The 21,837-nt window shown below is 43.1% G+C and overlaps 2 protein-coding genes across 6 annotated transcripts; both read left to right on the top strand.

The window, feature by feature from the left end:
• The first annotated feature begins 4,308 nt into the window (after nt 1–4,308).
• On the top strand, nt 4,309–9,198 carry LOC147998761 (disks large homolog 5-like). Of its 3 annotated transcripts, none has more exons than XM_087595417.1 (5): nt 4,309–4,522; nt 5,559–5,718; nt 7,014–7,157; nt 7,815–7,977; nt 8,693–9,198. In XM_087595417.1, the coding sequence occupies exons 1-5, from the start codon at nt 4,402–4,404 to the stop codon at nt 8,747–8,749; spliced, it is 645 nt and encodes a 214-aa protein (XP_087451543.1). In that variant the 5' UTR covers nt 4,309–4,401; the 3' UTR covers nt 8,750–9,198. The 3 variants fall into 3 exon arrangements, with proteins under 3 accessions (XP_087451543.1, XP_087451542.1, XP_087451544.1); XM_087595418.1 differs by lacking the exon at nt 4,309–4,522 and adding an exon at nt 5,363–5,469; XM_087595416.1 differs by lacking the exon at nt 8,693–9,198 and having other exon boundaries at nt 7,815–8,130.
• Nucleotides 9,199–15,313: 6,115 nt separating this feature from the next.
• On the top strand, nt 15,314–20,200 carry Dlg5l13 (discs large MAGUK scaffold protein 5 like 13). 3 transcript variants are annotated; one of them, XM_087595420.1, is made up of 5 exons: nt 15,314–15,527; nt 16,564–16,723; nt 18,019–18,162; nt 18,817–18,979; nt 19,695–20,200. In XM_087595420.1, the coding sequence occupies exons 1-5, from the start codon at nt 15,407–15,409 to the stop codon at nt 19,749–19,751; spliced, it is 645 nt and encodes a 214-aa protein (XP_087451546.1). In that variant the 5' UTR covers nt 15,314–15,406; the 3' UTR covers nt 19,752–20,200. The 3 variants fall into 3 exon arrangements, with proteins under 3 accessions (XP_087451546.1, XP_087451545.1, XP_087451547.1); XM_087595421.1 differs by lacking the exon at nt 15,314–15,527 and adding an exon at nt 16,368–16,474; XM_087595419.1 differs by lacking the exon at nt 19,695–20,200 and having other exon boundaries at nt 18,817–19,132.
• The last annotated feature ends 1,637 nt before the right edge of the window (nt 20,201–21,837 follow it).

The following is a 21,837-nucleotide window of genomic DNA, read 5'->3' as shown; positions in this document are numbered from 1 at the left end:
ACTGACTTGAGATGTCCACACTGTGGGCTGAGTGTCTTCATCCAGCCTGCCCTGTAACTGTTGTAAACGATTAATAGGGTTCCAGCCCTAGGATTTAATTCAGTGCTACAGTACTTGCCAAACACACTCAAAGCCCTGGCTGCCAGCCAAGAGAAAGAAAATAAAGCACCACATTGTCTATCAAGTTTCTCCTCCAATAACAGGAGACTCTGCATCGGGTCTTTTAAGTAACTCTAAGCCCCAGCTTCCCCACATTCCATTATTGGTGTATTTTCAGTAATGCTCACTTTATTCTTGGTGTGCAAAGGATGTGCAACATTTCAGTAAAGTCTCTGTGTGTGTATGTGTGTGTGTGTTTGCGTGTGTGTGTGTGTGTGTGTGTGTGTGTCTGTTCGTCCTCGAACTCACTATAAACTTTTATCAAATGACCCAGAAGACCATAGAGAAACCTGTCGAGGTGCATGCAGAACTATCCCTTGGCCCCTTGCAGGGAACACTGAAATAGTGGGCTGCCTTAAGAGATCCTCAAACGAGGCTATGCATGGTTTTCAGTGAGATTGTGATGTGCAACACCACAGCAGGGATCAGCAGAAGCTTCATTTATTACATGCTGCTGTACCAAGGTGAGGCAAAGCCTCATCCCATAGAGAGTCTGGTAGGAGTTGATGGAAGGAAATAAACTCAGGGTTCAAATCAAGCCTTTAGAAACAAAGAGAAAAATACAAAGAGTCAGGGAAACCAAGATCTTTCTTTTTTTTTTTTCTTTGAGAAGATCCACAGGAGTAACAACCCCTTCCTCAAACTAACAATGCACGAGAGAGCCAATACATAAATTAAAGGTCAGCAATGCAATGAGGACATAACAATAGACGCTGAGCAAATTCCAAAATCATTACTTCTTATTCCCGAGAACATTATGCCAGAAAACTGAAATATCAATTCGATATTGTTGATTTTCTAGACAGATAACAATGACGAAAGGTAAATCCAGATCTGGGAAGGTATCTGAATCATACCCCTAAGAAAATAGATAACAGTCATTAAAGGTTGCGGACATTATATATTATGTTGCTTTCTTTTAGCATGATTAAACCCCTTCGAGGACATTTAGCTATGTTATAGAAAGTGTTACTTTTAAAACAAAAGAACAAAGAAAGAAATTGTGGAGTCATTGAGATACAGTTCCCAGACAGGATCAAGTAAAGACTGGTGACAGTTGCAAGCAGGGGCTGGAATGCTGCCCTTGAGAAGAAAATATTTTTTCTCACTTTACCTTACACTCTGTTGTACTATGTCCCATTTTTGTGGAAACGGCTCTCATGCTCTCTGGGTTATGACAAGTATATTGTGATTCTAGGAAGGGAGGTATTTGCTATACAGATATTGTAAGAAGAAGCCTTTGCTTAGTCTTATTGCTTTGCTTAGTCTTGCTTCGGTTGTTCCTGGCATCATGGGAATAACGATCTTATTATATCTTGCCAAAAGGAAAAGTGAGGTAATTCATATTCATGTCTACATAAGGATTAATAAACTTGCAACTGCATGCAGTTGCATCTGCCTTTGCTCTGCATCTCCTGTGTCCTGGTTATTTGCGAACCTACCTGGGCCCCAAATGCACAGGACGCTGACAAGAATCACCCTGTTCAGTGTCAGGTTTATTGTTTTTTTGTTTTTAAGAATCTATGATGTGGAGGCGTATTACAGCAACAACATGAAATAGCAGGCTGGCATGTATGAAAATTGCTGTGGTTAAGCTAGGTGTGGGGACAAGACCATGAAATGAGGTGTTGAGATGGGAAACCAATAATGTGTTTGTTGCTGGAATTGAGAAGCCTCAGCTGTGTTGCTCAGCCGGCTCAGCGCCCATTCAACCTCACTCTGTTTCTACAGAGGAACTCAAGGTTTGCCCCAGCCGCCTGTGAGCCAGATATTGCACAGAAAGACCAGGACACAGTGCTGCTTTCCCGCTCCTCAGTTATGCTGGGTTTCCACTACTGTACTTGTACACACAAGAACAGTGTGGTCAGTTGTTATAGATATTTGTCATTTCTTACACAGGGCAACAGTGATTGACTACACCCCATTCTATAAAGAACAAAACTCAGGAAACCTGGCCCTTGGCAGCCATGTATCAAGAAACATCTAGGATGGTGGGGCATGAATCCTACCAAGCAATGAACTCAGATAGGTTGTGTTGCCAGAAAGATGTCTGGTTAAATAGCCCACTAGATTCACATTGTATCATCTTGATTTAATCTAAGGACAAAGAAGTGGAGTATCTCTGATGGCTTCCTTCTAATCCCTTGAAAGGTTCACTGGGGTTTGACCTCAGTACCTCATTCTTCTTGCTGGGGCAGCAGCACTCAGGGAAGCTTGAGATCGCCATAGGCACAGTATTAGGCTAGAAATGCTGAGTAGGTGATAGTAAGTTGTTCAGATGGTGACAACCATTTCATTTGTTCTTAACGTGGACCTAAGAAAGACAGATCGAGGTCCTTAGAATAGAAAGATCATTTCCAGTTCTTTTCTACCACTCCAGAATGAAAGACTGGTCGGCAGAGAATCGTCAAAATTCCAGAATTGGTAGATGATGCTTTGAATGAAGGGTGGGTTTCAGTGATGGTTTTAGACAGGGTCTCAATTATCCCATGTTGTCCTCTTCCATGCTCGCCAGGTTCACTCTGAGCTCAGATAAACCTGCTTCCACTTTCCAAAGGATAGTCTTACAGGAGGGGCCTCCAAGGACTGTGAGGACATTCTTAGCCATTCACAATTGAGGTGTGTAACCCACAGCTATAACTTTATCCACTTTCTCCCAAGTCTACCAGCCATTTCAGGTCGTTGCTGTAATATGCCTGACAATCAAGGACACAGAAAATTAACTCGATACACAGCAAGGACATGGCAATCATATCCTGTGTCGTTATGTATGTTCTGGATGAGGTTTGTTAAAATGACAATATTGCACAAAGCTTTATATAGGACCCATCAAATTAAGGGTCACTATGCATTGTCATATCTAAAATGTCCTAAGGAGAACTGACCACTGGACCACTATTCCTGTAACTTCATATGAGAAGCTTGTGCTTTTTGTTTTTTTTTCTTTTCTTCCTTCCATCCTTCCGTCCTTCTGCCCTTCCTTCCTTCCTTCCTTCCTTCCTTCCTTCCTTCCTTCATTTCTCCCTTCCTTCCTTTCTTTCTATGTTCCTCTTTCTGTCTGTCTGTCTGTCTGTCTTTCTTTCTTTCTTTCTTTCTTTCTTTCTTTCTTTCTTTCTTTCTTTCTCCCTTTCTTTCTTTCTTTCCTTCTTTCTTTCCTTTCTTCCTTCCTTCCTTCCTTTCTTTCTTTCTTTCTTTCATTCTTATGTATTTATTTATTTATTTTGCTTTATGAGTTGTCAGGAAGATAGTTCAAGTCATGGATCTGCCCCCAAAATCTGAGCTATGCCTCTGATCAATCAGCATTAGTGTGTGCATTCAATAAAATAACTTGTTCTTTTTTTATGACAATAGATGATTTGTGTTTTGTGGGGTGATCCATGAATCAGAAGGGAAGATGCTTGTTTCTTACTCTGTCCACTGAGTCATGTCTCTAGGCTTGTCCTACCCCTTTGGCTGCACCCCTCACATCTGCTGACTATTTTGTTTTTCAGATAGAATTGCGTGTTAGAGCTTAGAGAGGCCTGTAAGCAATCCTGCTTTGGTAACTTAAGTGCAAAGAGGAGAGCCCCACACTCAGCCTGAGGGTGCATTCACTGGTGGATCCAATATTTCCGTTTCCTCTGCCAACAGATCTCCACATTGTTGCCAGGACCATAATGATTGCATTTCTCTCTCCTAAGGAATCTGGTGGCAACTGTCAAATGTTAAGCACAAAGTTTCAGGTTGTACCCATAACACACACCCACATTGCAACCTACCCTGCAGGCTATTTCTGGGTGTGATTTCATGCACCTGCACATGAGGAGACCTCTTTGGCTACTTATGTAAACTGGTGTGATTTCTCAGTAATTTTTAATGGGTAATATTGCTGTGTGAGGAGAATTTGAGGTAGGATGAAACATTTCTGTGCAGGGATTCAGGAGGAAGCACTCATTTAGATACAGAGCAATGACTTAGGTTTTTCCACTCAAGCCTAGAGCCAAATTTGGCTTTGGAAGCATGTGGTGCTCAGTGGCTATGCCACAGGGAAGTCTCCCGAAAAGGGCACATCAGCTTTTGCTCAGTACAGGGAGAACATAAGCAGGGAGGCAAAGTCTGTTCCCCGTGACATCAGCCGTCCCTTCTTGGACATTCTATTGTCTCCTAGAGACTTCTTGGAATCCCTGTGATGTCACCAGTGTTGTAGTGACAACCAGTTCCCTAATTTTTCTCTCTTAGTGTCCAAAGGATATATCCACAGGCATGTTTGCCCGTCTTCGCGGGCGCTTTGGGAGAGTTGATTTTGATGGAGAAGAGTCTAGAGTGAAGCAAACGAAACCTAAAAGTAATGATGGACACAGGACGTGGTCATGTGGAATGTGGAGTAAGTTCTGGACAGTGTATGTTGAGCTTCCTGTCAGGGGTGTGTGTGGGAGCTATAGATGGCCTTTATAGCAGTGGGCCACAACCACTGGAACATCTCCAAAGATATTGAATTCCATGATTATCACAATTCCTGAAAGTCGAGGTTTTCACATCATTAGTTTCTCCATACCCAAATGGAGGATATGATAATGCCTATGCTATCATTCTGTGAACTTCTAGCCTTTACTTTTACAGTGCATTCGGTATGTTAAATTGGTATAATAACACCATCAGGAGTCATGGAGGGTATAACTTTTCTGAATTAAACAGGGCATCAATGTACTTCACTTTCATTGCTTCTTTAAATTGAGTGGCTCTCTGACAGTCGCAACAGGGAGAGAATGGTGCTCCTGGCCATGACCTTATCTTTTTAGAACTCCTCTGACTACCTCTGGCTGGCAGGGCCAGCCTTCCCCTCATATATTAGAGGTTCTGTGTGGCAGATATTTTTCTACAGTAGCCAAACTATTTGGAGTGGGTAGACCAAGAAAGAGCCTGTAACCTATTGGCACTTCTGGGGCATTTGTCATTTCGGTAGGGGGAATTGATAAGTCTGCCAACCATGTCCTCCCCCTGCATGACTTTGTAATCCAAAGTTATTGGACTAGAATAGCAGTGAAGGATATCTGAGTATCCCTGATCACTCAAGTCTTTGTGGATGCTGAATTGATGATCTGACTTCTGAAACCACAGGGTGTGGGTCTTGAAACCAGGTTGTAGCCTGCGTAGCTGGTAATAATCCTGGAGAAGCCATTCTCTCTGGTACTTGTAAGCCTGTGTCGGCAGGCATAGGAAACACGTGGCTGCTTACATCTCTTAGTCTCTATATTTAGTGGGGGAACTGAGATCTACTTAGGAGGCCTCTTATGCATAGACCAAACTCCTTGCAGCGACACTGGCTTCCAGGCATGTTCTCCTGTTTGGGCCTCAGGGTGGTCTCTGTATGCTCTATGCATTCTCCCCATGCAGGTTCACTTATGTTCTTCTACCTACAGAGGCCTGCAGACAGACGTCATCCCCTGAAACTGTCCTAAACAAGGTGCAGGGCAACGAGGAAGAGGAGAGGCTGATTAGAGAGCTCGAGCTAACTACCAAGGAGAGAAATGAGCTGAATGATCGCCTCCTTTATGTGACAGATGTATCCATGAACAAGAGGTATGCATTGCTCCAAAAGCTCTTGTGTCATTCACCGCTGTGCAGTATCACTCTCATCTTATCCTATTAAGGTGGTGGGCTCTAGAATGCTGTGCCTCCCGAAAGACCTTGTCCTAAACCTCGTCTCCCATATAGAGGAGATTCAGAACCTGACCCTTAGTGAGGAGTGAGTTTGGAAATGGACTCTCTGGTTCCTCCAGTTGAAAATCGGAACTTGTGATCTGAGTGAAGAATTCAGGGATCAAGTCCCTGGAACATGAGTTCCCAGTGTATACTTGGAAAGCCCTCGACAGGTGGTAGCTTTGGCAGGTTCTAGGTGCTGTGAGTTTGTGGAGAGTCTTTGTACTTTCTAGGAAGGTGACTGAATGCTGGCATCTCCTGGGAGCAGCCTGAGGTGACAGGTCCCACATTGTTTATATCATTGCTTAACTAGAAGGCCCGAGACTCAGGCCTGTTCCTTCTTGTCTGTGTGCCTTATACTCGGAGACAGTAATGGTGCATACATTTCTACTGATTCTCACTGTGCTCTCTGTTTCCATATTTATCTCTCTTTCTCATTCTCTGAGTCTGTTTTCTTTTCTTGTGGGTGTGTCCCAGCTTGTGTGTCTGTGTGTGCACATGTCTACACGCATATGCACAACTTTTATATGTTTGTATATCCCTCCACACCTGGAATTTAGGGGTCTGTTTTTTGGCCTCAGGATTTACCTGTATAACAGTTTCATGGAGATGTGAGTGCTATATTTTGGAAGCCACACTTTCAACAGTACAGATCTTTGCCTGTGTGGTTACATTTGTCTGTACATTTGTATGCCTTGGGCAGATTATAAGTTTGTGGCAATATCTGGTCTCATCTCCAGAATTATGTGTACTGTCTGCCTCTAGAATATTAGTTATTCAGCTTGTAGCATTCCAGTTGTCAAAACAGGAAAAATGAAATCACAGGTTTCTGGTGTGTTTGTGTATGTGTATTTGTGTGTGTGTGTGTGTGTGTGTGTGTGTGTGTGTGTGTGTGTGTGTGGGCATAAGAGCTGTGGCCTAGGCTCCTGATGGCATAACAGGTATCAATGCAGATCCAGCCCTCCTGATTGAAAAAAGTGAGACAGGGATCCCTTTCTCTGGGTGTTTACTTTCTGTTGTCCTGGGCGCACAATTACAAGTTTCTGAACCTGAAGAAGATCCCATTATGTAGAATTCAGAAAGTGTCCTTCCAGAGCTGGGTTAGTACAGGACTCAGCCGAGTTCCTATAATCCTAAACGCCGATGTTCATTGGGTTCTCTCTTCCTGGGGCCAGCCCCTACTTCAGGCCAAATCCATTTTATGAAAAATTGAAGATAAAGGAGAAAGAGGTCATGTCATTACTGCACAACTTAGAGATAAAGAACACTGAACATTGTCAGAAATTTCAGGAGCTCAAGAAGGAGATTAACTTCTATCGGTAAGTACTGGTCAGAAGGGCCATCACTTGGGGAATGGCCATTTCTGCCTTTCTTTGTTCTGGATTGGAGATTCTGCAGCTCTGGTTCCATTACTTCTGCTGTTTAAATATCACTGTGCCGTGGGTCTTTTGGACTCAGTTTCAGTTTCATAAGAGACTGTTACTTATGAGCACAGTGTCTATGCATCTTTAGAAAACTCTGGATAGAACTACACTGATTCAGGCATCAGAGTGTTATTAGGCGGACCTGGGCCTCTGGGGTCGTACCAGGTTTAACAAAGCTCAATGTGTGGACCACATGGTTAGCATGACCTTCCCTTGGTTCTACTGTCCTCCTTTGTGGTTCTTTGCCTGCTACTAATAGATGTTGCCCCCACGCATTGGGCTTTCATGGATACTTGTAGATCCCTTGTTCTTTTGGAGAGACATGGACTCTTATTGGTGCTTGGGTCACAGAAACAATGCATTCTTCCCTGGATTGGCCGTTTGCTGTTTGTGCAGCAGCAGCAGCAGCAGCAGCAGCAGCCATGTATGTGTTTGGAGATGTATTCTGTGAAGTCTTTGTGGGTATCTGGGTCCTGGTGGAGTCTGTGGGATTTGGCAGTTGGAATGGGAGAAAGAGGCTTCAGGATCTTACTATGCAGAGTGTGTTTCCAGCAACCTGCAGAGCCGGCTCCTGATGGACCAGGCATGCATGAAGAAGAAGTTGGTCACATTGAAGCAGGAGAGCAAGGAGGTACAGCGGTACTTGTTTGAGTTGAACCCGAATGATGAAGACGAACAGGAGAAGACCAGCATCCTCCAGACCCAGCAAAATTTGGTAGGAACAAGCAGCTGCGTCAGATTAACAATGTCTGATACCATTTGCCTATTTGATACATCTTTGCTTTCCCCTATCATCTTTCTAATCTCTCACACCCAATCAGTCAACCACCTCCTGTGATACAGTTATTCATTGCTCTGTCTATGCACAGTATTCTGGGAAGTTAACCACTTTTCAGAAACTGAATTACTGGCAAGTATACTTTTCTGCTCTTTTTGAAACTGCAGTCCAGAAATGGTGACAGAGGAATAGCATATCACATTACTGCATCTCCCTGTGATAGATTGGATGCTATGAAGAGTTTTGAACAAGTTCTTGGTCGTGTTACAAAGGTCATACAGGGGTCATGTGATGGTTGGAAGCACCTTGCAGGGATAAGAACCAAGTGCAAATGGCAAATGAGTCCTTGTCATTGGCTTTGATCTGGCTATCCTGTGCCCTTCTCCTTTCTTCCTGCAACCCAATTAGTTCTCTTCCTGTTTCCCCGTTCTTGGTTTGCACTGGTAGAAGTCTGACTAGCAGCTTGTTATCCCACATTACTGTGAGGGTTGCTGGTGATTTTCCCCAGGCTGCAGAGATATTAGCAATGATTTCAGTTAAAAGATCAATGTTTTCTGCCTAATGCAGCTGAAGGGAGAGAAGGCAGCAACTTGACAGGTGGCAAGCATGTCCCCACCAAATCAGCGTCTTAATAGCTGCCTTCTTCTCCCAGGTCTCAGAGATGCAGGAGAGATGGAATAGGACACATCCCAGGAAGACGGCCACCTGAAGAATGAGTTTCTTTCTCAGGAGTTCCCTGCTGACGACCATCGTCAAGTGCCAAAGCCTTTTTTGGGTGAATGTTCCTCATCTCAGTTAATTTTTTCAATGGTTAGAGACCCTAAATTTATCTATCAGTATGCCAGCCTGTCTGACTGAGGTCTTCATCCCTTTCTCATATCCACAACACCGTTTGAGAGACAACTGAGGGGACTTCCTTGACATCTCGTGTCCTACAACAGAAACAGCAGTACAATTGTTCTTCTAAATGTCCATCATAAAACGTTAAGAAACATTTTTGGTTATGATTTTCATTGAAGTTTGATTTTTGTTGTTTCATAGTTATATATTCCTGTTACTTTTTTTCATTTTTGATAACACTTTAGTTGTTCATTAAGACTGTTTTTTGTTAATTGTATTCCTTATGAATAAAAATTGATTTGGAACTCTTGACTCTTAAGACCACCTTCGTTATTCAATAGTCCTTTCCCCTCCTGTAGCCTTAGAACTGACATCTAGAATTGGATCTTTGAATGTTCGAGGGAACATGGGCTAAATAGTGAATTCAAAGCCACCAAGGGCTACACAGGGTGATAGGGTCTTTTGTGGGGATACTGTGACTTTTTTTTTTATGGACACACACTTTATGATGCAATCACTGCCATACTCTATCCATGCTGTCATGTGTTCTGCTCCTCCTAGTCTATATCAGTCCACAACACACATTCCTTATTGATTGTGTGCACCAGACATTGAGTAAAATACACTCATTGCTGTACAGCTGCAGAAAAAACATGACAACGTTCACAAAGGAATACAGAAGTAATCCTTACCGAGAACCATGTGCCTCAGTTTTTCTTACAATACAGCATCAGCATTAAACCACAGAGATAATGACCTTCAAAGTCATTTTGGGAAATAGGTTTTTATAGGTGCTGTTTTACTTGATCATTCATATGCTGTGTTTTTTATGGTTGCTGATTATATTTATTTTTATCATTTAAGTCAATGGATCTTTCTTTCCAACTCTATGTCTGGGTCCCTCCTGGGTGCATTTTCCCCATGACCCAAAAGAGGGAATAACATTCTCCGTTGTAGATGATTGTTAGGGACCACGTGGTTCTTCTGAGAGAGCAGCAGATGCTCTAACCTGGGAGTCATCACCACAGCTCCTGTAGGTAGCTTTTGTCCTTCCAGGGCATGTGCTGTAGTAGGTGGACATGATCACCTCCAATTAAGGAGACAGATCTCAGGAGATGTGTATGTACAGGTGGTTGAGCGGTGCCTGCTCAATGTGGTAGGCTGCTAGGCATCCATACCGGGCTCTGGTGCCTCCACTGCTCATTGTGCATTCAGGATCATCCTCCAGCATCACCCAGTTTCAATTCCAAACAGATCTCTCACTTACTATCAATGATGATTCCACAGATTATGCACATTTGATAAAATACAGAAGAGACTAGCCTCCTTCTACAGGCCAACTTGGCATAATGAATTCTTTTGATAGAAAGCAAGATAATTATCTTAATCTATGCAGCTTAGGGAGGACCTCAAGAGCATCCATACTGGAATGCAGACCGCAGCTGTGAACACATGTCTGTGTAAGCCCAGAACTTAGGTGGGACAGTTCATGTTGCCCCTTTTCCATGGGAAATCTGTGATTGTATTGAGAAAGTATTTTTTCGTGTGACTCATTTCCAATTTATGGAATTAAACTGACTTACTGAGAGTGGAGGTGACTCAGACAGATAAAGTGCAGAAGAATAATCCAGTATGTCTGCAAATGGATGCTGCCTCATTAGGGCTTTTCAATGCTCAGCAGCTAGAGAAGCAAGGGAGAGGCATTGGTTACTCTCAAGCTTAGGTCCTCTAGTCACTATAAGCCTACCATGACAGGAAAAGAGTCATAGGTAACACAATAGAAACTAGTGACTAGATCTAACCAACCTATCCCATTAATGCTGTATTTGGTGGTATTTTTGGCTCTTTTAGAACCTGGAAGAATTTTGGGGTTTTCTAATCATACTCATAATTTATTATCCTTCCCAACACTATGTGCTTTGTTCTGTTAATGCTAACAGCGGCATCCAATACCTTGGATATTTTCTACTGACACGTGTGACATGAGACAAAATAGTTGGTGTCATCCCTTACCTAAATAGACTGTCCTTAGAGTTCAGTGTAGTTGTAGGGTCCTTCTTTCCCCTCCAAGAGAGAGAAACATTTCCCGTCTTCAGACAAGTCTGTCAGCCATTGTCCAGTGACTGACTTGAGATGTCCACACTGTGGGCTGAGTGTCTTCATCCAGCCTGCCCTGTAACTGTTGTAAACGATTAATAGGGTTCCAGCCCTAGGATTTAATTCAGTGCTACAGTACTTGCCAAACACACTCAAAGCCCTGGCTGCCAGCCAAGAGAAAGAAAATAAAGCACCACATTGTCTATCAAGTTTCTCCTCCAATAACAGGAGACTCTGCATCGGGTCTTTTAAGTAACTCTAAGCCCCAGCTTCCCCACATTCCATTATTGGTGTATTTTCAGTAATGCTCACTTTATTCTTGGTGTGCAAAGGATGTGCAACATTTCAGTAAAGTCTCTGTGTGTGTATGTGTGTGTGTGTTTGCGTGTGTGTGTGTGTGTGTGTGTGTGTGTCTGTTCGTCCTCGAACTCACTATAAACTTTTATCAAATGACCCAGAAGACCATAGAGAAACCTGTCGAGGTGCATGCAGAACTATCCCTTGGCCCCTTGCAGGGAACACTGAAATAGTGGGCTGCCTTAAGAGATCCTCAAACGAGGCTATGCATGGTTTTCAGTGAGATTGTGATGTGCAACACCACAGCAGGGATCAGCAGAAGCTTCATTTATTACATGCTGCTGTACCAAGGTGAGGCAAAGCCTCATCCCATAGAGAGTCTGGTAGGAGTTGATGGAAGGAAATAAACTCAGGGTTCAAATCAAGCCTTTAGAAACAAAGAGAAAAATACAAAGAGTCAGGGAAACCAAGATCTTTCTTTTTTTTTTTCTTTGAGAAGATCCACAGGAGTAACAACCCCTTCCTCAAACTAACAATGCACGAGAGAGCCAATACATAAATTAAAGGTCAGCAATGCAATGAGGACATAACAATAGACGCTGAGCAAATTCCAAAATCATTACTTCTTATTCCCGAGAACATTATGCCAGAAAACTGAAATATCAATTCGATATTGTTGATTTTCTAGACAGATAACAATGACGAAAGGTAAATCCAGATCTGGGAAGGTATCTGAATCATACCCCTAAGAAAATAGATAACAGTCATTAAAGGTTGCGGACATTATATATTATGTTGCTTTCTTTTAGCATGATTAAACCCCTTCGAGGACATTTAGCTATGTTATAGAAAGTGTTACTTTTAAAACAAAAGAACAAAGAAAGAAATTGTGGAGTCATTGAGATACAGTTCCCAGACAGGATCAAGTAAAGACTGGTGACAGTTGCAAGCAGGGGCTGGAATGCTGCCCTTGAGAAGAAAATATTTTTTCTCACTTTACCTTACACTCTGTTGTACTATGTCCCATTTTTGTGGAAACGGCTCTCATGCTCTCTGGGTTATGACAAGTATATTGTGATTCTAGGAAGGGAGGTATTTGCTATACAGATATTGTAAGAAGAAGCCTTTGCTTAGTCTTATTGCTTTGCTTAGTCTTGCTTCGGTTGTTCCTGGCATCATGGGAATAACGATCTTATTATATCTTGCCAAAAGGAAAAGTGAGGTAATTCATATTCATGTCTACATAAGGATTAATAAACTTGCAACTGCATGCAGTTGCATCTGCCTTTGCTCTGCATCTCCTGTGTCCTGGTTATTTGCGAACCTACCTGGGCCCCAAATGCACAGGACGCTGACAAGAATCACCCTGTTCAGTGTCAGGTTTATTGTTTTTTTGTTTTTAAGAATCTATGATGTGGAGGCGTATTACAGCAACAACATGAAATAGCAGGCTGGCATGTATGAAAATTGCTGTGGTTAAGCTAGGTGTGGGGACAAGACCATGAAATGAGGTGTTGAGATGGGAAACCAATAATGTGTTTGTTGCTGGAATTGAGAAGCCTCAGCTGTGTTGCTCAGCCGGCTCAGCGCCCATTCAACCTCACTCTGTTTCTACAGAGGAACTCAAGGTTTGCCCCAGCCGCCTGTGAGCCAGATATTGCACAGAAAGACCAGGACACAGTGCTGCTTTCCCGCTCCTCAGTTATGCTGGGTTTCCACTACTGTACTTGTACACACAAGAACAGTGTGGTCAGTTGTTATAGATATTTGTCATTTCTTACACAGGGCAACAGTGATTGACTACACCCCATTCTATAAAGAACAAAACTCAGGAAACCTGGCCCTTGGCAGCCATGTATCAAGAAACATCTAGGATGGTGGGGCATGAATCCTACCAAGCAATGAACTCAGATAGGTTGTGTTGCCAGAAAGATGTCTGGTTAAATAGCCCACTAGATTCACATTGTATCATCTTGATTTAATCTAAGGACAAAGAAGTGGAGTATCTCTGATGGCTTCCTTCTAACCCCTTGAAAGGTTCACTGGGGTTTGACCTCAGTACCTCATTCTTCTTGCTGGGGCAGCAGCACTCAGGGAAGCTTGAGATCGCCATAGGCACAGTATTAGGCTAGAAATGCTGAGTAGGTGATAGTAAGTTGTTCAGATGGTGACAACCATTTCATTTGTTCTTAACGTGGACCTAAGAAAGACAGATCGAGGTCCTTAGAATAGAAAGATCATTTCCAGTTCTTTTCTACCACTCCAGAATGAAAGACTGGTCGGCAGAGAATCGTCAAAATTCCAGAATTGGTAGATGATGCTTTGAATGAAGGGTGGGTTTCAGTGATGGTTTTAGACAGGGTCTCAATTATCCCATGTTGTCCTCTTCCATGCTCGCCAGGTTCACTCTGAGCTCAGATAAACCTGCTTCCACTTTCCAAAGGATAGTCTTACAGGAGGGGCCTCCAAGGACTGTGAGGACATTCTTAGCCATTCACAATTGAGGTGTGTAACCCACAGCTATAACTTTATCCACTTTCTCCCAAGTCTACCAGCCATTTCAGGTCGTTGCTGTAATATGCCTGACAATCAAGGACACAGAAAATTAACTCGATACACAGCAAGGACATGGCAATCATATCCTGTGTCGTTATGTATGTTCTGGATGAGGTTTGTTAAAATGACAATATTGCACAAAGCTTTATATAGGACCCATCAAATTAAGGGTCACTATGCATTGTCATATCTAAAATGTCCTAAGGAGAACTGACCACTGGACCACTATTCCTGTAACTTCATATGAGAAGCTTGTGCTTTTTGTTTTTTTTTCTTTTCTTCCTTCCATCCTTCCGTCCTTCTGCCCTTCCGTCCGTCCTTCCTTCCTTCCTTCCTTCCTTCCTTCCTTCCTTCCTTCATTTCTCCCTTCCTTCCTTTCTTTCTATGTTCCTCTTTCTGTCTGTCTGTCTGTCTGTCTTTCTTTCTTTCTTTCTTTCTCCCTTTCTTTCTTTCTTTCCTTCTTTCTTTCTTTCCTTTCTTCCTTCCTTCCTTCCTTCCTTCCTTTCTTTCTTTCTTTCTTTCTTTCTTTCATTCTTATGTATTTATTTATTTATTTTGCTTTATGAGTTGTCAGGAAGATAGTTCAAGTCATGGATCTGCCCCCAAAATCTGAGCTATGCCTCTGATCAATCAGCATTAGTGTGTGCATTCAATAAAATAACTTGTTCTTTTTTTATGACAATAGATGATTTGTGTTTTGTGGGGTGATCCATGAATCAGAAGGGAAGATGCTTGTTTCTTACTCTGTCCACTGAGTCATGTCTCTAGGCTTGTCCTACCCCTTTGGCTGCACCCCTCACATCTGCTGACTATTTTGTTTTTCAGATAGAATTGCGTGTTAGAGCTTAGAGAGGCCTGTAAGCAATCCTGCTTTGGTAACTTAAGTGCAAAGAGGAGAGCCCCACACTCAGCCTGAGGGTGCATTCACTGGTGGATCCAATATTTCCGTTTCCTCTGCCAACAGATCTCCACATTGTTGCCAGGACCATAATGATTGCATTTCTCTCTCCTAAGGAATCTGGTGGCAACTGTCAAATGTTAAGCACAAAGTTTCAGGTTGTACCCATAACACACACCCACATTGCAACCTACCCTGCAGGCTATTTCTGGGTGTGATTTCATGCACCTGCACATGAGGAGACCTCTTTGGCTACTTATGTAAACTGGTGTGATTTCTCAGTAATTTTTAATGGGTAATATTGCTGTGTGAGGAGAATTTGAGGTAGGATGAAACATTTCTGTGCAGGGATTCAGGAGGAAGCACTCATTTAGATACAGAGCAATGACTTAGGTTTTTCCACTCAAGCCTAGAGCCAAATTTGGCTTTGGAAGCATGTGGTGCTCAGTGGCTATGCCACAGGGAAGTCTCCCGAAAAGGGCACATCAGCTTTTGCTCAGTACAGGGAGAACATAAGCAGGGAGGCAAAGTCTGTTCCCCGTGACATCAGCCGTCCCTTCTTGGACATTCTATTGTCTCCTAGAGACTTCTTGGAATCCCTGTGATGTCACCAGTGTTGTAGTGACAACCAGTTCCCTAATTTTTCTCTCTTAGTGTCCAAAGGATATATCCACAGGCATGTTTGCCCGTCTTCGCGGGCGCTTTGGGAGAGTTGATTTTGATGGAGAAGAGTCTAGAGTGAAGCAAACGAAACCTAAAAGTAATGATGGACACAGGACGTGGTCATGTGGAATGTGGAGTAAGTTCTGGGCAGTGTATGTTGAGCTTCCTGTCAGGGGTGTGTGTGGGAGCTATAGATGGCCTTTATAGCAGTGGGCCACAACCACTGGAACATCTCCAAAGATATTGAATTCCATGATTATCACAATTCCTGAAAGTCGAGGTTTTCACATCATTAGTTTCTCCATACCCAAATGGAGGATATGATAATGCCTATGCTATCATTCTGTGAACTTCTAGCCTTTACTTTTACAGTGCATTCGGTATGTTAAATTGGTATAATAACACCATCAGGAGTCATGGAGGGTATAACTTTTCTGAATTAAACAGGGCATCAATGTACTTCACTTTCATTGCTTCTTTAAATTGAGTGGCTCTCTGACAGTCGCAACAGGGAGAGAATGGTGCTCCTGGCCATGACCTTATCTTTTTAGAACTCCTCTGACTACCTCTGGCTGGCAGGGCCAGCCTTCCCCTCATATATTAGAGGTTCTGTGTGGCAGATATTTTTCTACAGTAGCCAAACTATTTGGAGTGGGTAGACCAAGAAAGAGCCTGTAACCTATTGGCACTTCTGGGGCATTTGTCATTTCGGTAGGGGGAATTGATAAGTCTGCCAACCATGTCCTCCCCCTGCATGACTTTGTAATCCAAAGTTATTGGACTAGAATAGCAGTGAAGGATATCTGAGTATCCCTGATCACTCAAGTCTTTGTGGATGCTGAATTGATGATCTGACTTCTGAAACCACAGGGTGTGGGTCTTGAAACCAGGTTGTAGCCTGCGTAGCTGGTAATAATCCTGGAGAAGCCATTCTCTCTGGTACTTGTAAGCCTGTGTCGGCAGGCATAGGAAACACGTGGCTGCTTACATCTCTTAGTCTCTATATTTAGTGGGGGAACTGAGATCTACTTAGGAGGCCTCTTATGCATAGACCAAACTCCTTGCAGCGACACTGGCTTCCAGGCATGTTCTCCTGTTTGGGCCTCAGGGTGGTCTCTGTATGCTCTATGCATTCTCCCCATGCAGGTTCACTTATGTTCTTCTACCTACAGAGGCCTGCAGACAGACGTCATCCCCTGAAACTGTCCTAAACAAGGTGCAGGGCAACGAGGAAGAGGAGAGGCTGATTAGAGAGCTCGAGCTAACTACCAAGGAGAGAAATGAGCTGAATGATCGCCTCCTTTATGTGACAGATGTATCCATGAACAAGAGGTATGCATTGCTCCAAAAGCTCTTGTGTCATTCACCGCTGTGCAGTATCACTCTCATCTTATCCTATTAAGGTGGTGGGCTCTAGAATGCTGTGCCTCCCGAAAGACCTTGTCCTAAACCTCGTCTCCCATATAGAGGAGATTCAGAACCTGACCCTTAGTGAGGAGTGAGTTTGGAAATGGACTCTCTGGTTCCTCCAGTTGAAAATCGGAACTTGTGATCTGAGTGAAGAATTCAGGGATCAAGTCCCTGGAACATGAGTTCCCAGTGTATACTTGGAAAGCCCTCGACAGGTGGTAGCTTTGGCAGGTTCTAGGTGCTGTGAGTTTGTGGAGAGTCTTTGTACTTTCTAGGAAGGTGACTGAATGCTGGCATCTCCTGGGAGCAGCCTGAGGTGACAGGTCCCACATTGTTTATATCATTGCTTAACTAGAAGGCCCGAGACTCAGGCCTGTTCCTTCTTGTCTGTGTGCCTTATACTCGGAGACAGTAATGGTGCATACATTTCTACTGATTCTCACTGTGCTCTCTGTTTCCATATTTATCTCTCTTTCTCATTCTCTGAGTCTGTTTTCTTTTCTTGTGGGTGTGTCCCAGCTTGTGTGTCTGTGTGTGCACATGTCTACACGCATATGCACAACTTTTATATGTTTGTATATCCCTCCACACCTGGAATTTAGGGGTCTGTTTTTTGGCCTCAGGATTTACCTGTATAACAGTTTCATGGAGATGTGAGTGCTATATTTTGGAAGCCACACTTTCAACAGTACAGATCTTTGCCTGTGTGGTTACATTTGTCTGTACATTTGTATGCCTTGGGCAGATTATAAGTTTGTGGCAATATCTGGTCTCATCTCCAGAATTATGTGTACTGTCTGCCTCTAGAATATTAGTTATTCAGCTTGTAGCATTCCAGTTGTCAAAACAGGAAAAATGAAATCACAGGTTTCTGGTGTGTTTGTGTATGTGTATTTGTGTGTGTGTGTGTGTGTGTGTGTGTGTGTGTGTGTGTGTGTGTGTGGGCATAAGAGCTGTGGCCTAGGCTCCTGATGGCATAACAGGTATCAATGCAGATCCAGCCCTCCTGATTGAAAAAAGTGAGACAGGGATCCCTTTCTCTGGGTGTTTACTTTCTGTTGTCCTGGGCGCACAATTACAAGTTTCTGAACCTGAAGAAGATCCCATTATGTAGAATTCAGAAAGTGTCCTTCCAGAGCTGGGTTAGTACAGGACTCAGCCGAGTTCCTATAATCCTAAACGCCGATGTTCATTGGGTTCTCTCTTCCTGGGGCCAGCCCCTACTTCAGGCCAAATCCATTTTATGAAAAATTGAAGATAAAGGAGAAAGAGGTCATGTCATTACTGCACAACTTAGAGATAAAGAACACTGAACATTGTCAGAAATTTCAGGAGCTCAAGAAGGAGATTAACTTCTATCGGTAAGTACTGGTCAGAAGGGCCATCACTTGGGGAATGGCCATTTCTGCCTTTCTTTGTTCTGGATTGGAGATTCTGCAGCTCTGGTTCCATTACTTCTGCTGTTTAAATATCACTGTGCCGTGGGTCTTTTGGACTCAGTTTCAGTTTCATAAGAGACTGTTACTTATGAGCACAGTGTCTATGCATCTTTAGAAAACTCTGGATAGAACTACACTGATTCAGGCATCAGAGTGTTATTAGGCGGACCTGGGCCTCTGGGGTCGTACCAGGTTTAACAAAGCTCAATGTGTGGACCACATGGTTAGCATGACCTTCCCTTGGTTCTACTGTCCTCCTTTGTGGTTCTTTGCCTGCTACTAATAGATGTTGCCCCCACGCATTGGGCTTTCATGGATACTTGTAGATCCCTTGTTCTTTTGGAGAGACATGGACTCTTATTGGTGCTTGGGTCACAGAAACAATGCATTCTTCCCTGGATTGGCCGTTTGCTGTTTGTGCAGCAGCAGCAGCAGCAGCAGCAGCCATGTATGTGTTTGGAGATGTATTCTGTGAAGTCTTTGTGGGTATCTGGGTCCTGGTGGAGTCTGTGGGATTTGGCAGTTGGAATGGGAGAAAGAGGCTTCAGGATCTTACTATGCAGAGTGTGTTTCCAGCAACCTGCAGAGCCGGCTCCTGATGGACCAGGCATGCATGAAGAAGAAGTTGGTCACATTGAAGCAGGAGAGCAAGGAGGTACAGCGGTACTTGTTTGAGTTGAACCCGAATGATGAAGACGAACAGGAGAAGACCAGCATCCTCCAGACCCAGCAAAATTTGGTAGGAACAAGCAGCTGCGTCAGATTAACAATGTCTGATACCATTTGCCTATTTGATACATCTTTGCTTTCCCCTATCATCTTTCTAATCTCTCACACCCAATCAGTCAACCACCTCCTGTGATACAGTTATTCATTGCTCTGTCTATGCACAGTATTCTGGGAAGTTAACCACTTTTCAGAAACTGAATTACTGGCAAGTATACTTTTCTGCTCTTTTTGAAACTGCAGTCCAGAAATGGTGACAGAGGAATAGCATATCACATTACTGCATCTCCCTGTGATAGATTGGATGCTATGAAGAGTTTTGAACAAGTTCTTGGTCGTGTTACAAAGGTCATACAGGGGTCATGTGATGGTTGGAAGCACCTTGCAGGGATAAGAACCAAGTGCAAATGGCAAATGAGTCCTTGTCATTGGCTTTGATCTGGCTATCCTGTGCCCTTCTCCTTTCTTCCTGCAACCCAATTAGTTCTCTTCCTGTTTCCCCGTTCTTGGTTTGCACTGGTAGAAGTCTGACTAGCAGCTTGTTATCCCACATTACTGTGAGGGTTGCTGGTGATTTTCCCCAGGCTGCAGAGATATTAGCAATGATTTCAGTTAAAAGATCAATGTTTTCTGCCTAATGCAGCTGAAGGGAGAGAAGGCAGCAACTTGACAGGTGGCAAGCGTGTCCCCACCAAATCAGCGTCTTAATAGCTGCCTTCTTCTCCCAGGTCTCAGAGATGCAGGAGAGATGGAATAGGACACATCCCAGGAAGACGGCCACCTGAAGAATGAGTTTCTTTCTCAGGAGTTCCCTGCTGACGACCATCGTCAAGTGCCAAAGCCTTTTTTGGGTGAATGTTCCTCATCTCAGTTAATTTTTTCAATGGTTAGAGACCCTAAATTTATCTATCAGTATGCCAGCCTGTCTGACTGAGGTCTTCATCCCTTTCTCATATCCACAACACCGTTTGAGAGACAACTGAGGGGACTTCCTTGACATCTCGTGTCCTACAACAGAAACAGCAGTACAATTGTTCTTCTAAATGTCCATCATAAAACGTTAAGAAACATTTTTGGTTATGATTTTCATTGAAGTTTGATTTTTGTTGTTTCATAGTTATATATTCCTGTTACTTTTTTTCATTTTTGATAACACTTTAGTTGTTCATTAAGACTGTTTTTTGTTAATTGTATTCCTTATGAATAAAAATTGATTTGGAACTCTTGACTCTTAAGACCACCTTCGTTATTCAATAGTCCTTTCCCCTCCTGTAGCCTTAGAACTGACATCTAGAATTGGATCTTTGAATGTTCGAGGGAACATGGGCTAAATAGTGAATTCAAAGCCACCAAGGGCTACACAGGGTGATAGGGTCTTTTGTGGGGATACTGTGACTTTTTTTTTTATGGACACACACTTTATGATGCAATCACTGCCATACTCTATCCATGCTGTCATGTGTTCTGCTCCTCCTAGTCTATATCAGTCCACAACACACATTCCTTATTGATTGTGTGCACCAGACATTGAGTAAAATACACTCATTGCTGTACAGCTGCAGAAAAAACATGACAACGTTCACAAAGGAATACAGAAGTAATCCTTACCGAGAACCATGTGCCTCAGTTTTTCTTACAATACAGCATCAGCATTAAACCACAGAGATAATGACCTTCAAAGTCATTTTGGGAAATAGGTTTTTATAGGTGCTGTTTTACTTGATCATTCATATGCTGTGTTTTTTATGGTTGCTGATTATATTTATTTTTATCATTTAAGTCAATGGATCTTTCTTTCCAACTCTATGTCTGGGTCCCTCCTGGGTGCATTTTCCCCATGACCCAAAAGAGGGAATAACATTCTCCGTTGTAGATGATTGTTAGGGACCACGTGGTTCTTCTGAGAGAGCAGCAGATGCTCTAACCTGGGAGTCATCACCACAGCTCCTGTAGGTAGCTTTTGTCCTTCCAGGGCATGTGCTGTAGTAGGTGGACATGATCACCTCCAATTAAGGAGACAGATCTCAGGAGATGTGTATGTACAGGTGGTTGAGCGGTGCCTGCTCAATGTGGTAGGCTGCTAGGCATCCATACCGGGCTCTGGTGCCTCCACTGCTCATTGTGCATTCAGGATCATCCTCCAGCATCACCCAGTTTCAATTCCAAACAGATCTCTCACTTACTATCAATGATGATTCCACAGATTATGCACATTTGATAAAATACAGAAGAGACTAGCCTCCTTCTACAGGCCAACTTGGCATAATGAATTCTTTTGATAGAAAGCAAGATAATTATCTTAATCTATGCAGCTTAGGGAGGACCTCAAGAGCATCCATACTGGAATGCAGACCGCAGCTGTGAACACATGTCTGTGTAAGCCCAGAACTTAGGTGGGACAGTTCATGTTGCCCCTTTTCCATGGGAAATCTGTGATTGTATTGAGAAAGTATTTTTTCGTGTGACTCATTTCCAATTTATGGAATTAAACTGACTTACTGAGAGTGGAGGTGACTCAGACAGATAAAGTGCAGAAGAATAATCCAGTATGTCTGCAAATGGATGCTGCCTCATTAGGGCTTTTCAATGCTCAGCAGCTAGAGAAGCAAGGGAGAGGCATTGGTTACTCTCAAGCTTAGGTCCTCTAGTCACTATAAGCCTACCATGACAGGAAAAGAGTCATAGGTAACACAATAGAAACTAGTGACTAGATCTAACCAACCTATCCCATTAATGCTGTATTTGGTGGTATTTTTGGCTCTTTTAGAACCTGGAAGAATTTTGGGGTTTTCTAATCATACTCATAATTTATTATCCTTCCCAACACTATGTGCTTTGTTCTGTTAATGCTAACAGCGGCATCCAATACCT

Source organism: Rattus norvegicus, chromosome 19, assembly GCF_021556685.1.
Source record: "Rattus norvegicus strain SHRSP/BbbUtx chromosome 19, alternate assembly SHRSP_T2T, whole genome shotgun sequence".
Classification (NCBI taxonomy): domain Eukaryota; kingdom Metazoa; phylum Chordata; class Mammalia; order Rodentia; family Muridae; genus Rattus; species Rattus norvegicus.
This window is presented reverse-complemented; position numbering and strand designations above follow the sequence as displayed.

What these genes read in the sequence shown, in the direction of transcription:
- Dlg5l13 (XM_087595419.1), top strand. Translation starts at nt 15,407, where the DNA reads ATGTTTGCCCGTCTTCGCGGGCGCTTTGGGAGAGTTGATTTTGATGGA. An exon ending in GATGTATCCATGAACAAGAG is followed by an intron (nt 16,724 to 18,018) that starts GTATGCATTGCT and finishes TCCTGGGGCCAG; the next exon opens with CCCCTACTTCAGGCCAAATC. An exon ending in AAGGAGATTAACTTCTATCG is followed by an intron (nt 18,163 to 18,816) that starts GTAAGTACTGGT and finishes GTGTGTTTCCAG; the next exon opens with CAACCTGCAGAGCCGGCTCC.
- LOC147998761 (XM_087595416.1), top strand. Translation starts at nt 4,402, where the DNA reads ATGTTTGCCCGTCTTCGCGGGCGCTTTGGGAGAGTTGATTTTGATGGA. An exon ending in GATGTATCCATGAACAAGAG is followed by an intron (nt 5,719 to 7,013) that starts GTATGCATTGCT and finishes TCCTGGGGCCAG; the next exon opens with CCCCTACTTCAGGCCAAATC. An exon ending in AAGGAGATTAACTTCTATCG is followed by an intron (nt 7,158 to 7,814) that starts GTAAGTACTGGT and finishes GTGTGTTTCCAG; the next exon opens with CAACCTGCAGAGCCGGCTCC.